Genomic DNA, 14,387 nt, shown 5'->3' on the forward strand with positions numbered 1-14,387 from the left:
GCGCCTCAGCTCCAGCGCGACCTGTAACTGATTCAGTTTACAGTCCACCCCCCTGGCCCCTGGCCCCGCGTCCACCCTCCCCCCGAAAAACAGCGCGGCAGCAGCAGCACCGGGAAGAGCAAGAACAAGCACTGATCATCCAACTCTAAGTAAATAAGACTCAGGAAATGAGAGACAATTTCAGAGGAAAAAATACACACATTTTATAGTTATCTTATAAGCATACCAGTCTTTTTTGTTTTGTTTTGAGTCAATCTGAAAATGTGCAACTAGTAGCCTGTAAAACACAAACCTGTGTTGCTTGGCGTAATATTTATGGATGATTTGTTGTAACTCAACTCATAAAGAGTCATAGAACGGGCCGTGAGAGGGTGAGTCCAAATGAACGCTGGGGCTCCTAGAGGGGGCTCCTAGAGGGCGCTCCAACACAACTGTCTGATGCCTCTGGCCCTTCTGTCTGCAAAGTGAACACACACACGCAACGCAGCCAGGTCTGGTCTGGGGAAGAAAACAAGACACATGTAAAGGACTCCTATTTCACATTTGATGTTTATTGATGTGCAAAGTAAATGCATAAGGACAGGGGACTCTGGGACATCGTCCCTCGTCACCACGGACCGTTTTCACTGTCGCCCTCAGAGGCAACTGTTTTGGGAGTTACAAAAATAAATGTAATTGAATTGATTTGAATTAAGAAAAAAAATAGAACATTTGATGCCCTTGTAAATACTTTATTAGTAGATTATATATTTGTTGCACTTTAACACAGACAAGTTTACAAAGACACTTTTTACAGGGCATACCCTTTGTTGTGGTTACGTTGGTGCGTTTAAATATGTAATAATGTATTCCATTGTAAGTTAAATGCAACTAATTAACCATGAGAGAAGCTTTTCTCTTTGATCTGCATTGATAAGAAAAAGACGTTACCCCTGGCACACGCGCGTCAGCTGCAGGACGAGTTTTGCCCCGGGGCAGAGCAGAGCAGCCAAAGAGAAGCCTGTGGGGGTTAGAAGTGAGATAATGCCCCACAATGAATCACCTCTGTGCCCGGACAGGGACAGCAGAGCCCCGGGCACTGGTGCGTAGTAGCGCCCCCTCTGGGCACAATCACTTCCACATGTTGCTCTGAAGAACAGTGTCGTTGTTCTCCAAACAAAGCCTGCACTGCCCTCACACTCCACTGACGTCTCACTTCACTCACTTTCAGGTCTGCCTCTTTCAGCTACAAATACTGTCTTTCTGCTGCCGACAGAGGAGGTTTAGGGTAGATCCGCCCTCTGCTTAGGGAATAACTCAAAGGCGCTACACGTTTCATAAAAAGTGTGATGATTTGACTATGGACAGAATGCACAATACACTCTTTGTTGTTGTTGTTGTTGTTGTTGTTGTTTTATGGCGGTTGGCATCCAAGTGTTGCATTACCGCCAGACTTTATTCCTCAGACTTTGTCGTAGTCCTTAAAAGTTCTTCTTCCATTGCTTTGGTGTTATAAAGCCCATGAGGTCATGAGATGTCTTTGTTATTGTATCCTATAGAAGTTGTTGTTGTCCTCAGACTCTGTCGTAGTCCGTAAAAGTACTCCTTCCATTGCTTTGGTGTTACAAAGCCCATGAGGTCATGATATGTCTTTGTGACTAGAATAGTTGTTGTTGTTTCAGACAACAACCGGCTTTATTCCAGGGAGACTCTTCTTCATCTTCCTCTCCTTCTTTGACGTTCGGTGCTTCCACCGTACAGCTTTATTCTTTAGGCTTCATTCTATAGGCTTTAATATTTCCACTGATGTCGCTGCTTGGTAGCCGTGCGTCTACGAGACTGGACGAGGACAGGAGACCACCCCCACCCCCATCTCGTCACTCTGATCACTCTGACTCCCCAAAAGCAGACCCCCATCACTCCGACTCCCATTTAGCGCCTTTAGCCTGTTTTCTATATCTGCCCAATCAAGCTCCTTTGTTCCAAGGAATCTCCCTGCAGCTTTAGCAATGATCCTGATCCTTTCAGTTCTGCTTTGAGTCTGAGCAGCACAGTTTACAACATCCACCATAAAGAGTACAAAATCCTCTCTATCCACAACCAGGGTATTCTCATTAATTCTGGAACCTGCACACTTGGGACCTCCACTCTTGAAACCTTCACACTTCTTGGGAGCCACGCTGGCCTTTCTCATTTCGCCCTGGCTGGGAGCAGCGCTGGCTCCTCTCTCTGTATTTACTCTAAACTCGTTACTTGAAACTTTCTTGACTGCATCTGCATAGGATATATCTTGAGAGACCTTTATTTTCTGCACCTCAGCAGCTCTTTTGCTAAACCTGCATCCCCCGTAGGCAGAGCTATGTTCTTCCCCACAGTTACAGCACTTCAGTTTTGCACCCACGTCACACTTCCCATACTCATGATCTCCTGCACATTTACCACATCTTTGCTTCCCTCTACAGACCGCTGCAATATGCCCAAAGCGCTGGCACTTAAAGCAACGCAGGGGCGGCGGAACATATGGCCTGACGCTATAGCACATGTACCCAATGAACACCTTACTAGGCAGGCACCTCCCTTCAAGTGTTACCATTACCGACAAGCTGTCACATCTTACCCCAAACCGGGTCACCTTCAAACGCCTAGCGTCCACCACCGTAACTCCAGTCAAATTCTCCTTAACTTCATCCACAGACGTCGCCGTAGGGACACCTAGGATAACTCCTCTGACCGTGTTTCTTTCAGCATTAGACACAAGAATGTCCTTTCCACCCAGACGTTTAGTTCCAATCGCCTTCCGTTGCTGAGCCGCGTCCTTGCACACGACCAGCAGCGAGCCATCTCTAAGGACACTCGCACTCTTGATCACTCCCACAGCTACAGTTAGGCTCTTTGACAATGCCACTGAATTCCACTCCTTAAAGGATGCACTATCCTGTGCAAGCTTTATGATCACCTTACAGTCTCTGCTCTCACCCCGGACATCAATAGCTTCAGCCTCATCCTGCTGCTCATTCCCAGAACCCTCGGACGAGCTAAGGGACTTTTTACGTTTCCGGGCACGTGCAGGCAGAAAAGGCTGCTCCTCCACGCCGTCCAGAATGTCTTCCATCCCCGATCCACTCTCCTCCGCCATCTCCCGTCTCTCCAGACCGGGTGTTGAGCAAGGTCTCCTCACAGTTTCTGTCCACTCGGGGGCCAGACCAAAACAAACAGTTCGGCGCTTCCACCGTACAGCTTTATTCTTTAAGGCTTCATTCTTTTGGCTTTGATATTTCCAACTGATGTCGTTGCTTGGCAGCCGTGCATCTATTAGACTGGGCGAGGACAGGACCTCCAGTTCTTCACTCTGATCACTCTGATTCCCCAAAAGTAGAACCTCTGTCACTCTGACTCCCATTTAGCGCCTTTAGCCTGTTTTCTATTTCTGCCCAATCAAGCTCTTTTGTTCCAAGGAATCTTCCTGCAGCTTTAGCAATGATCCTGATCCTTTCAGTTCTGCTTTGAGTCTGAGCAGCTCAGTTTATAACATCCACCATAAAGAGTACAAAATCCTCTCTATCCACAACCAACATTTTCTCATTCATTTTGGAACCTCCACACTTGGAACCTGCACACTTGGAACCTCCACACTTGGAACCTCCACACCTGGAACCTTCACACTTCTTGGGAGCCACGCTAGCTTCCCTCGCTTCGCTCTGGCTGTGAGCAGCATTGGCTTCTCGCTCTAAATTTAGGTTAACCTCGTTCCTTGACACTTTCTTGACTGCGTTCGCATAGGATATACCTTGAGAGACCCTGATTTTCTGCACCTCAGCAGCTCTTTTGCTAAACGTGCCTCCCCTGTAGGCAGAGCTATGTTCTTCCCCACAGTTACAGCACTTCAGTTTTGCTCCTTCGTCACACTTCCCATACTCGTGATCTCCTGCACATTTACCACACCTTTTACACCCTCTGCAGATCGCTGCAATATCCCCAAAGCACTGGCACTTAACCCAACGCAGGGGCGGCGGGACATATGGCCTGACGCCATAGCACATGAACCCAATGAACACATTACTAGGCAGGCATTTCCCTTCAAGTGTTACCATCACCGACAGGCTGTCACAACTTTCTCCAAACCGGGTTACTTTCAACCGCCTAGCGTCCACCACCTTAGCTCCAGTTAAATTCTCCTTTACGTCATCCAGTCACCGTCGTAGGGACGCGTCCGAAACAAGAATGTTCTTTCCACTCAGACTTTTAATCCCAATCACTTTCTTTAAACCTTACCAAAGATAAGATAAGATAAGATATTCCTTTATTGTCCCACATGGGGAAATTTCATTGATGCAACGCAGGTAGATACAGAAGAAAAGAACAGATCAAAAAACACTCTCAGTAGAAGATCTCCTATAGACAAAAACTCCTATAGACAAAGTCTCCCATTTCCCAACATCCCTAAGGACTGTTGCACTCTTGATCTCTCCCACCGCCTTATATAGACTTTTTGTCAATGCAAACGGATTCAACTCCTTAAAAGGATGCATTATCCTGTGCAAGCTTTATGATCACCTCACACACTTTGCTCTCACCCCGATATCAGCAGCTTCATCCTGCTGCTCACTTCCAGAACCCTCGGACAAGCTAGAGGACATTTTATGTTTCCGTTTTTGAGACTCCTTCTCCGGCTGCTTAGCGGCTTGAGCAGCGGCCGCCTCCTTCAGGGCCTCATACGGGTCGGTCTCATCGTCCAACAGCTGGTCGAACCGGTTGGTCGCGACGCAGCCGAAGCCTTCTTGCAGGTGTCCGGGCATGCTTCTTCTTTTCTTCAGGAGCAGGTTGTACCGGCCCTGACTTCATGACTGTTCCTATGTAGCGATCCAACACGTGCAGTCGTCACGTACTGTTTCTTCTGTGTTTTATCTTCTTCTATCGCGATTGCCTTGACACTGCATTCTCTTAGACTTTATTCTTTCAACTTTATTCTTTCTACTTTATTCTTTCGACTTTATTCTTTCGACTTTATTCTTTCTACTTTAATTCATTCGACTTTATTCATTCGACTTTATTCTTTAGACTTTAGTCTTTAGACTTTAGACTTTGTTGTTGTTGTTGTTGTTGTTGTTGTTGTTGTTGTTGTTTTATAAGATAAGATAAGATATTCCTTTATTGTCCCACATGGGGAAATTTCATTGGTGCAACGCAGGTAGATACAGAGGTAGATACAGAAGAACAGATCACTTATAGGAAGTCTGAAAAACACTTTCAGTAGAAGATCTCCTATAAATAAATAAAAACTCCCATAGACAAATGAATAAATAAATACATAAATACCATTGCATGTGATCACAACAGTAATTGCACATGAATATGTGTCACGACAGCACATAGATTGCACATGAATTTCATAGTAATTGCACATGAATTGCACATGAATTCCAACAGCAATTGCACATATGACAGAATTGCACATGGTTAGGTCAGTATTGCGAGTGTTCAGTACTAACAGTTTTTGTTATAAAGTCTGACAGCAGCAGGAAGGAAAGACCTACGGAACCTTTCCTTCACACATCGAGGGTGGATCAGTCTCTCACTGAAGCTGCTCTCCAGAGCAGAGTGAGTGTCCTGCAGGGGGTGACACTCATGGTCCAGCATAGATGTGAATCTAGCCAGGACCCTCCTGTCCCCCACCTCCTGCACCGAGTCCAGAGCACAGCCCAGGACGGAGCTGGACTTCTTGATGACTCTGTCCAGCCTCTTCCTCTCCCTCTCTGTGATGCTGCTGCTCCAGCAGGCCACACCGTACAGGAGGGCTGATGCCACCACAGAGTCGTAGAAGGTCTTCAGGAGTGGCCCTGTCACTCCAAAAGACCTGAGTCTCCTCAGGAGGTAGAGCCGACTCTGGCTCTTCCTGTACAGTGCGTCTGTGTTATGAGTCCAGTCCAGTTTGTGGTTCAGATGAACACCCAGGTACTTGTATGAGTCACTCTCTCAATGTCCCGTCCCTGGATGTTCACTGGTGAGGGGGCAGTGGGGTGGCGTCTGTGGAAGTCCACCACCATCTCCTTGGTCTTCCCCGCGTTGATGAGGAGGTGGTTCCGCTGACACCAGTCCACAAAGTCCTGCGCCAGTCCTCTGTACTCCTCGTCATCGTCGTCCGTGATGAGTCCGATGATGGCAGAGTCGTCAGAGAACTTCTGCAGGACACAGCTGTCCGTGTCATGTCTGAAGTCTGCAGTGTAAAGGGTGAAGAGAAAGGGCGCGAGCACGGTGCCCTGGGGCGCCCCCACACTGCAGGTCCGAGTGTCAGACACACAGTTCCGGGCTCTCACAAACTGGGGTCGGTCTGTGAGGTAGTCCAGGATCCACTCTGCCAGGTCATACTCCACACCAGCCGTCTCCAGCTTGTCCCTCAGGAGCAGCGGCTGGATGGCGTTGAAGACGCTGGAAAGATCGAAGAACAGAATCCTCACAGAGCTGCCAGGCTTTTCCTGGTGAGAGAGAGAGCGGTGCATCCAATTGTTGGTTGGCGGTTGGCATCCAATTGTTGCATTACCGCCAGACTTTATTCCTCAGACTTTTAGACTTTAGACTTTAGACTTTACACCGTACCCCCTCCTCCTTGTACCTTCGTCACCTAACAACAGAGACTCGCCGCTAATGCTGATGCTAACGCTAATGCTAAGACCACGGCACGAGTGGAAATGTTCCATCAAAATAAAAGAGGAAGTGAAGGCATTCATTGCGCCCCTGCTGGCCAATTGTGAAAATACACAATATCTGGCAATGCACTTTTTTCATGGCGTCTCGAGGAGAATAATAACCATGAGTTTCAAACAAATCAGACATTAGTGAGTGAAATATGAGCTCCGTAGATCATTTCCAATAGGTGTGACTTGTCCTTGAAAAACAGGAAATTAAGCCTTTTTTGAGGGCGTGTTACGCAGAGACCGTAAAGAATATCAACATTCATTTGAATATTTATTAAATTTCAATGTCTTTAGATGCAAAAAGTGTTGTTTTGAGCTCGATCGGACAAAAACCTAGGACAATTCAACACGGCTGACTTCCTGTTTATCATAGAGCGATGCTGCCAGGTGCGTTTTACTCGTCAAAGGTCAGAGGTCAAAGGTAGCTCTATCACTGTCCCAAGTCTCATGTGCCTAGGTCAAAGATTAAGAGTTTCATGTTTTTTTCTTTTTTGAACTAGTCGGCACTGTTGTGACGGGCGTTCTCACAACCTCCATTTTATTCAAGTTCAGGCCGAGCCGATCGCGTCCCCATGACCCCATGTGTGACCTATGACCCCATGTGTGACCTATGTCCCCATGTGTGACCTATGACCCCATGTGTGACCTATGTCCCCATGTGTGACCTATGACCCCATGTGTGACCTATGACCCCATGTGTGACATTCATCAATGTTCAGGGGGTCAAAAATGCCCGAGTTGTGGCAAAATGACCATGAATAATGATAAGAAGAAGAAGAAGAAGAAGAAGAAGAAGAAGAAGAAGAAGAAGAAGAAGAAGAAGAAGAAGAAGAAGAAGAAGAAGAAGCGTTTAAGCCCTGGCTATCTAAACAAACTGTTAAACAAGAAAGTATTAGCTTTTAGACCAAATTAACACTTCAAGAGCGACCAAGAGCAACCAAGAGAACCTAAGATTTGACAGTGTACAAATGTTCCCCAGTAGAAGCTTGTAATTCATTTTAATGTGTTTGTGAAAAACACAACACGCCAAGTCAATGTTCAATTATAATGCAATGGTATTCATTTATTTATTTATTTTTATCTTTATTATTTTTCCCCTCCATCCCTTGTTGGGAAATGGGAGGTTTTGTCTATAGGAGTTTTTGTTTATAGGAGATCTTCTATTGAGAGTGTTTTTTAAACTTTTTCTTCTGTATCTGCCTCTGTATCTACCTGCGTTGCAACAATGAAATTTCCCCATGTGGGACAATAAAGGAATATCTTATCTTATCTTAATTAAAAGGTGAGAATTTTCATCAAGTGGGATTTGGACGTGAGCTGTGTCATCGCTCTTGTGGGCGTGTTTAGTGGGAGCTGTCCGGAGTGCTGAAGTCACGAGTCACTGTGCACGTCTGAGTTCTTTCCTCACACACGTGACTGTCTGTCTGTTACGGTCTGGTTGGTCCTACAGCCGCTGCTCTGACTTTGACCAACTTTGACCGAACAGATGAACCAAATAAAGCCTAAATGTGGAACAAAAAGAAGCTGCAAAATCTATTATAAGCCTTTAAAATGTTAATGTATGTACACTTTTGGGCTAGATCATCATTAAGCCTTAAGCTAACATTTCTAACTTAGCTTAAAGTAGAAATGTTTTTTTCTATTTCAGATTACACCGTTATTTTTATACACTTTTATTTGAATCATGTGACAATGGGGCTAAATGTATGTTTCATAAACATTTTAAAATATAAAAAGTTTATCACCATGAAAATATTTTGAATACAATATTTATTTAAATTGTGTTCGGACATAATTTAGGACCGTTGAAAGAAACAAACAACATCATTATTAGTATTAGAACATAATCTCCGTGAAATGTGTATTTAAAAAAACACTTTATGGTAAACAACGTGACCCATCAGATCATCATCATCATCATCATCATCATCATCATCATCATCATCATCATCATCATTTGAGCCCACGTTATTGCTCACAATAACATCCAACACTTAAGGATGATCGCGTGCGTGCGTCAGCCAATAGGAAACAGACACAGTTCTCCAACGGCACTTGAACTTCTTCTACTTCTGTCTCTTCATCACGAGCAGCTGCAGCGCCTCAAAGCCGCTTATTAATTACCTTTTGTCATGCGTAATTGCCACTTTTTGTCCATAGAGGTCGTTGAGGGCTGACATCTTTATAGTGAAGAGTTATGGGTTGATTAAATGCGCACATAGCAACAAATAACCAGTTTGAAATAAAAAGCAATGAAGTGCGTAAACGTTTTGTTTTTTTCTTTCGTTCATTTTTTCACTGATCAGTTCATGGTGGTCTAACGATCCTAATTCACGCGTAAGGTTTATTGAAACGTGTTTATTCTATTGTCAGCAAGGCTCTATATGCGGCAGGAGCTCCACACCTGCAGAGGAACCCTAATTCGATTAATAGGAGCTTATATATTCATTAGGTGGCTTTGCCTTCATAATACATGATCAGCAGCGGGACGTGAAAATGGGACCATTGATTCGCGCTCTGAATGGGCCTGCGTGGGACTGCAACTTCACCTGCTTCCCCTCTCAATTAGGAATGTATCCCAAACTCGGACAGAAACGAGTTAAATTAGGCGTCTGCTAATTTCCAGTGGGCCCTCCTCCATAATCCCTGCTCCCTGTGAGTCCGCGCCATTTGATTCAGCGCCGCCTGAAAGCCTCAAATAGCGCCTAATGAAACAGTGACTAAATGGTTGTGTGTCGCAGGAGGAACCCTGGAGCTGGTTCTCAAAGCGCTCTGAGCACGCAGCCGTCAGGGGGTCCGCGCCTAAATGAGGGTCCCAAGGCAGGACAATCTAACCTGTCAAAGCCTTTGGTCACTTCTATATATCGTTGTTCCGCGCTTCCACGCACGCAATAACAGCACAATCAACCGACCAACGTGGGACCAAAAACGCAATTAAACTGGACTTGGACAAGCAAAAATCCATTGAAAAGCAGGCATTAAGGGACTGTTGGCTGCTCCCCACGGGGCGTGATCGGGTACCCTTTTGTGGTCGGATCTAAGGAGAAATTACAGCTTCACTCCATCCATTCCAAACTAAGGCCTATATCATGTAAATGATGCGCTGCTGTACGTGTCTTCAAATACACAGGAGCAGGACTCAATGGAGCAGTAATAGCTGCTTAATAACACATCGCGGCTCTTTAAATGCATTAGGACACATTTGCTTTAATATTTTTTTTTTTTTGTTTGTTTTGTTTTTTAAATACCAATGATTATGGCAAAACAGTGCAGCGCGGCTTTCCAATTTAGTATTCTGCAAAACACCATTCTATCAGCACGTTTTGTTCCTGCTTGTGACAGGTGCGTGTTTGTAGTCATAGAGTAAAAAGTGTCTTGAGTCCCTATTAAAGCCTTCATAACATCTTTGTAATGATTGTATTGGTACTTAAACCTGCACTAAAATGTATATGATAACACATTATTAACATGTTTAAAGTGCGATTCTTATTTGAACCAATATTTCAACTGAGAACATTAACTTAGTTTACCAAATGTAATCAGTATAGAGCTTAATCTCAGCTGCACCTTAACGCTTATTGTAAATGTAAAGACAATGCAAATAAATGTAGACTATATAATTAAACGGAATAGAGCCTGAGGTTGGGCAGAAAAATTGTGGTAAAATGTGTTGTGATGTGATCCACCATGTCTTATTTGATTTTACACTCAAAACATGACAACATGGTTACAATTAATCTTATATTTATTACAATAAATACACATATACATAGTTTACAAATTGTTGCCAAACTTATCCCGGCTTAATTTTAACGTGACGTGACATGCGCCTCCTGGAAACATGCACCAACACCAACACACACCGAGGACGTCCCGTTAACAGTCAAGTTTCACAGTTTATAAGAGTTTATTGTTTTCATGCTGGACGGTGGTGGGTACTCCACAAAATCAGGAGGGTGCGTGCTTTAGATGGGGGAAACCTCCTTGTCTTCAGATACAGAGACCGGGGACATGGACTCCTCGTCCTCTGACCTGGAATAGTCCGGTGTCAGGTGTCCCGTGGCGCACTTGCAGCCGCTGTGCGCGCTGCTGCTCCTTTGCGTGGATTTGCCCTCCTTCTTGTGCTTGACTCTGCGGTTCTGAAACCAGATCTTCACCTGCTTCTCGGACAGGCTCAAGTACGTGGCGATTTCAATCCGCCGGAGTCTGGACAAATACATGTTTGAGGTGAACTCCCGCTCCAGTTCTAAGAGCTGTGTGCTTGTGAAGGCTGTACGCATCCTCTTTCCATTCTGGATCTGTGCGCTGTCCGAGGCACCTGCGAGGAACAAACACACATCTTTCTTTTAGATCTACAGCTGGACATTTGCACTCTCCACACGTATTTTCAATGTATATTTTAAACTTTAACAACTTTATTAAAACTACGGTCTAGCATTGGTTGAGTTCCGCTTCTTCTTTTTCCCCCACTTCTTCTGAACGAGGCCAATTCAAACAGGTGGAGCAGTGCACCGTGGGTAAAGTGCGTCATACAGGTGTTACTTACCGATGGACAAACAGTGGTACCTCCTCGGGTCAGTGACACTGAACGTGGGTGCGCAGACTGGCGTGTGTGCGGGGTGTGCCAGAGCTGCACCCTGGTGCTGGTGCGTTATCTGGCAGTACTGCGCCTCGGCTCCAGGGAACTGGCTCTTGAGCAAAGGGATCCCGCCGCGGGACGAGTGCAGGTGCGACGTGACGCACAGCGGACACACGCAGAAGTTGCCGTTCTTCCTTGAGTGACACATTGGGGATGTGACGGTCATGACGCCGGGAGAGTGCACCGCGCTGAGGGGGATGATGAAGTCCTGCACGGGGTGTTGCGGGCGCACCGGGTCCTTAATGATTAAAGAGTCGACATAGAAGGAGCGCGACATGGCTGCGGCTGCGTGTGCGGCTGCGTGTGCGGCTGCGTGTGCGGCTGCGGGTGCGTGGAGCGAAGAGTGAAGGAGGACAGCCGCTTCTCGTGTGAAGCCCCTCGGGACAGACCTAAGGTGCTTATGTTTGATGCTTCAACAAAAGGGAGCCAGAAGAGGGCTGGGCCTGCAGCGTCACCCACGTGCGCACCCGGCTCCCGGGGGTTTGTGCGGTTAGAGAACCCGCACCACGTGACGTCTCCCTGGGCCTCCAATCACTTCTTGGAGAGTTAGTGTTTTTAGCCCCATTTCACTAGTTCACAGAGACTGCTCAGCTACAATAACATCAGCATTAATGCCCGTTCTGTACGTTTTTAATGAGGTTCTGTTTAGACACCTGCTCTGCAGCTACAGTGTCCTTCATCACCACCGACATGGCCCCTAGGAACATTTAAAAGCACTTATTTGTATCACATTTTTTGTTTATCACATGTGTAAATTACATTTTAGAGGCCTGATAATTTATGCTGTGTGTGTGTGTGTGCGTGCGTCTGTGTGTGTGTGTGTGTGTGTACATGTGTGTGTGTGTGTGTGTGTACATGTGTGTGTGTGTGTGTGTGTACATGTGTGTGTGTGTGTGTGTGTACATGTGTGTGTGTGTGTGTGTGTGTGTACATGTGTGTGTGTGTGTGTGTGTGTGTGTGTACATGTGTGTGTGTGTGTGTGTGTGTACATGTGTGTGTGTGTGTGTGTGTGTGTACATGTGTGTGTGTGTGTGTGTGTGTGTGTACATGTGTGTGTGTGTGTGTGTGTGTACATGTGTGTGTGTGTGTGTGTACATGTGTGTACATGTGTGTGTGTGTGTGTGTGTGTGTGTACATGTGTGTGTGTGTGTGTGTGTACATGTGTGTGTGTGTGTGTGTGTGTGTACATGTGTGTGTGTGTGTGTGTTTGTGTACATATGTGTGTGTGTGTGTACATGTGTGTGTGTGTGTGTACATGTGTGTGTGTGTGTGTTTGTGTACATATGTGTGTGTGTGTGTGTGTACATGTGTGTGTGTGTGTGTGTGTACATGTGTGTGTGTGTGTGTGTGTGTGTGTGTGTACATGTGTGTGTGTGTGTGTGTGTGTACATGTGTGTGTGTGTGTGTGTGTGTACATGTGTGTGTGTGTGTGTGTGTACATGAGTGTGTGTACATGTGTGTGTGTGTGTGTGTACATGTGTGTGTGTGTGTGTGTGTGTACATGTGTGTGTGTGTGTGTGTGTACATGTGTGTGTGTACATGTGTGTGTGTGTGTGTGTGTGTGTGTACATGTGTGTGTGTACATGTGTGTGTGTGTGTGTGTGTGTGTGTACATGTGTGTGTGTACATGTGTGTGTGTACATGTGTGTGTGTGTACATGTGTGTGTGTACATGTGTGTGTGTGTGTGTGTGTGTGTGTACATGTGTGTGTGTACATGTGTGTGTGTGTGTGTGTGTGTACATGTGTGTGTGTGTGTGTGTGTGTGTACATGTGTGTGTGTACATGTGTGTGTGTGTGTGTGTGTGTCACACGGCTCGTTCACAAAGTTACAGGTGTCAAACTGATATAGTTGGAAATGCTCACATTGAGGCTTGAATTAAAGTATTCCAAAGTGATGTGGAGCGCGCGCTCAGGTGGTTATTGGATGGCGATTATGATTCAATTAGAAAGTGTTTATGAAGGGCGCACTGTGCGGGGGTAAACACACAGCTATTTGAGAAATGCTATAATCCCTCATCTTGTGACAATAATTAGCGAGTTTGATCCGCACTCGCGGGTCAGCGCCGGGCTCAGCTTCTGCTTTCATCTGCCACAAACGCCTCCAACACTCAGACGCGTGAAGTTCAGAAGCACCAACAAAACAACACCGTCTGGCCCCGAGAGTGAAGCAGGAACCTGGGCACCTCTCATCTTTTTAGCGCTCGACCTGTGCATTAGAAAGTCTTTAAAATCCAAGCCAAGCGAGGCAGGAGCGCACGTCTGTCAGGAACGCAGACGTAATTGCTCTAATAAAGTGAATCCTTTTACGCGAGGAGACGTCGTTATGGCGCAGAAAACGCTCTCCTCAGACGCACACGCACTTTGGGCGATTTATCGGGGCGGAATGATTCGTGGCGCGCGCCGTCATCACACCACAGCTCTGATATTATTTTCCATAATTCTGCACGATAAAAAATTCATTGTCTATGAAGTAATCCCACAAACGAGGTCCTTTATGAGGCTATAATGAGGTCTAATTGCCGGGACTAGCGGGGCCACGTGGAAGGGTTTAAGAAGCATTAAGCAGTGGGTACTGTGCACTGGCTGTTACCTCGCCATTACTTTCATAATTCAAGGAGAAAATTAGTCCATTTAAGGGAATAGAAATCCTTTGATTCCTTTTCTTCTGCCCGGGGTGACAGGGAGAGCTGCAGCTTTTCAGTCCGCTTGAGTTAAGTTAAGAAGTCGTTGCAACAAACGGGCCTCGTGGAGTATCATTCTGTTTAAATGAAAAAGAATTTGAGAAATGTATAAATCGGCCATGTGGGCCCCACCTCCTCAGCTTTGAGCTAATATAGGCCCCTGTTCAGCTCAGTTCACCCCGTTCACTTCGTGTTTAAGTGTAATTAATCATGGCATCCCTTGTTTGAAATAAACAAAACATTTTTATATAGGTATATATATATATATATATATATATATATATTAATTTCATTTATGCACTAAATTAATCCCTAAATAGCTCGAGTTACTGTACTGTGTTTTAACAATATTCATTATTTAACCAAAGTCTATAAACAACATGATGAATAAATTG

General features: G+C 45.5%; 1 protein-coding gene across 1 annotated transcript; it reads right to left on the reverse strand.

Moving 5' to 3' along the window:
- Positions 1-10,633: 10,633 nt before the first annotated feature.
- Positions 10,634-11,587, reverse strand: gsx2 (GS homeobox 2). Its single transcript, XM_072438629.1, has 2 exons — positions 11,218-11,587; positions 10,634-10,989 (listed from the first exon to the last, which is right to left on the reverse strand). Exons 1-2 carry the CDS (start codon positions 11,585-11,587, stop codon positions 10,637-10,639), a joined length of 723 nt encoding a protein of 240 aa, XP_072294730.1. The 3' UTR covers positions 10,634-10,636.
- Between the last annotated feature and the right edge of the window lie 2,800 nt (positions 11,588-14,387).

Source organism: Eucyclogobius newberryi, unplaced genomic scaffold (assembly GCF_026437365.1).
Source record: "Eucyclogobius newberryi isolate DKJ021-1_F unplaced genomic scaffold, fEucNew1.0.hap1 SCAF_9, whole genome shotgun sequence".
Classification (NCBI taxonomy): Eukaryota; Metazoa; Chordata; class Actinopteri; order Gobiiformes; family Gobiidae; genus Eucyclogobius; species Eucyclogobius newberryi.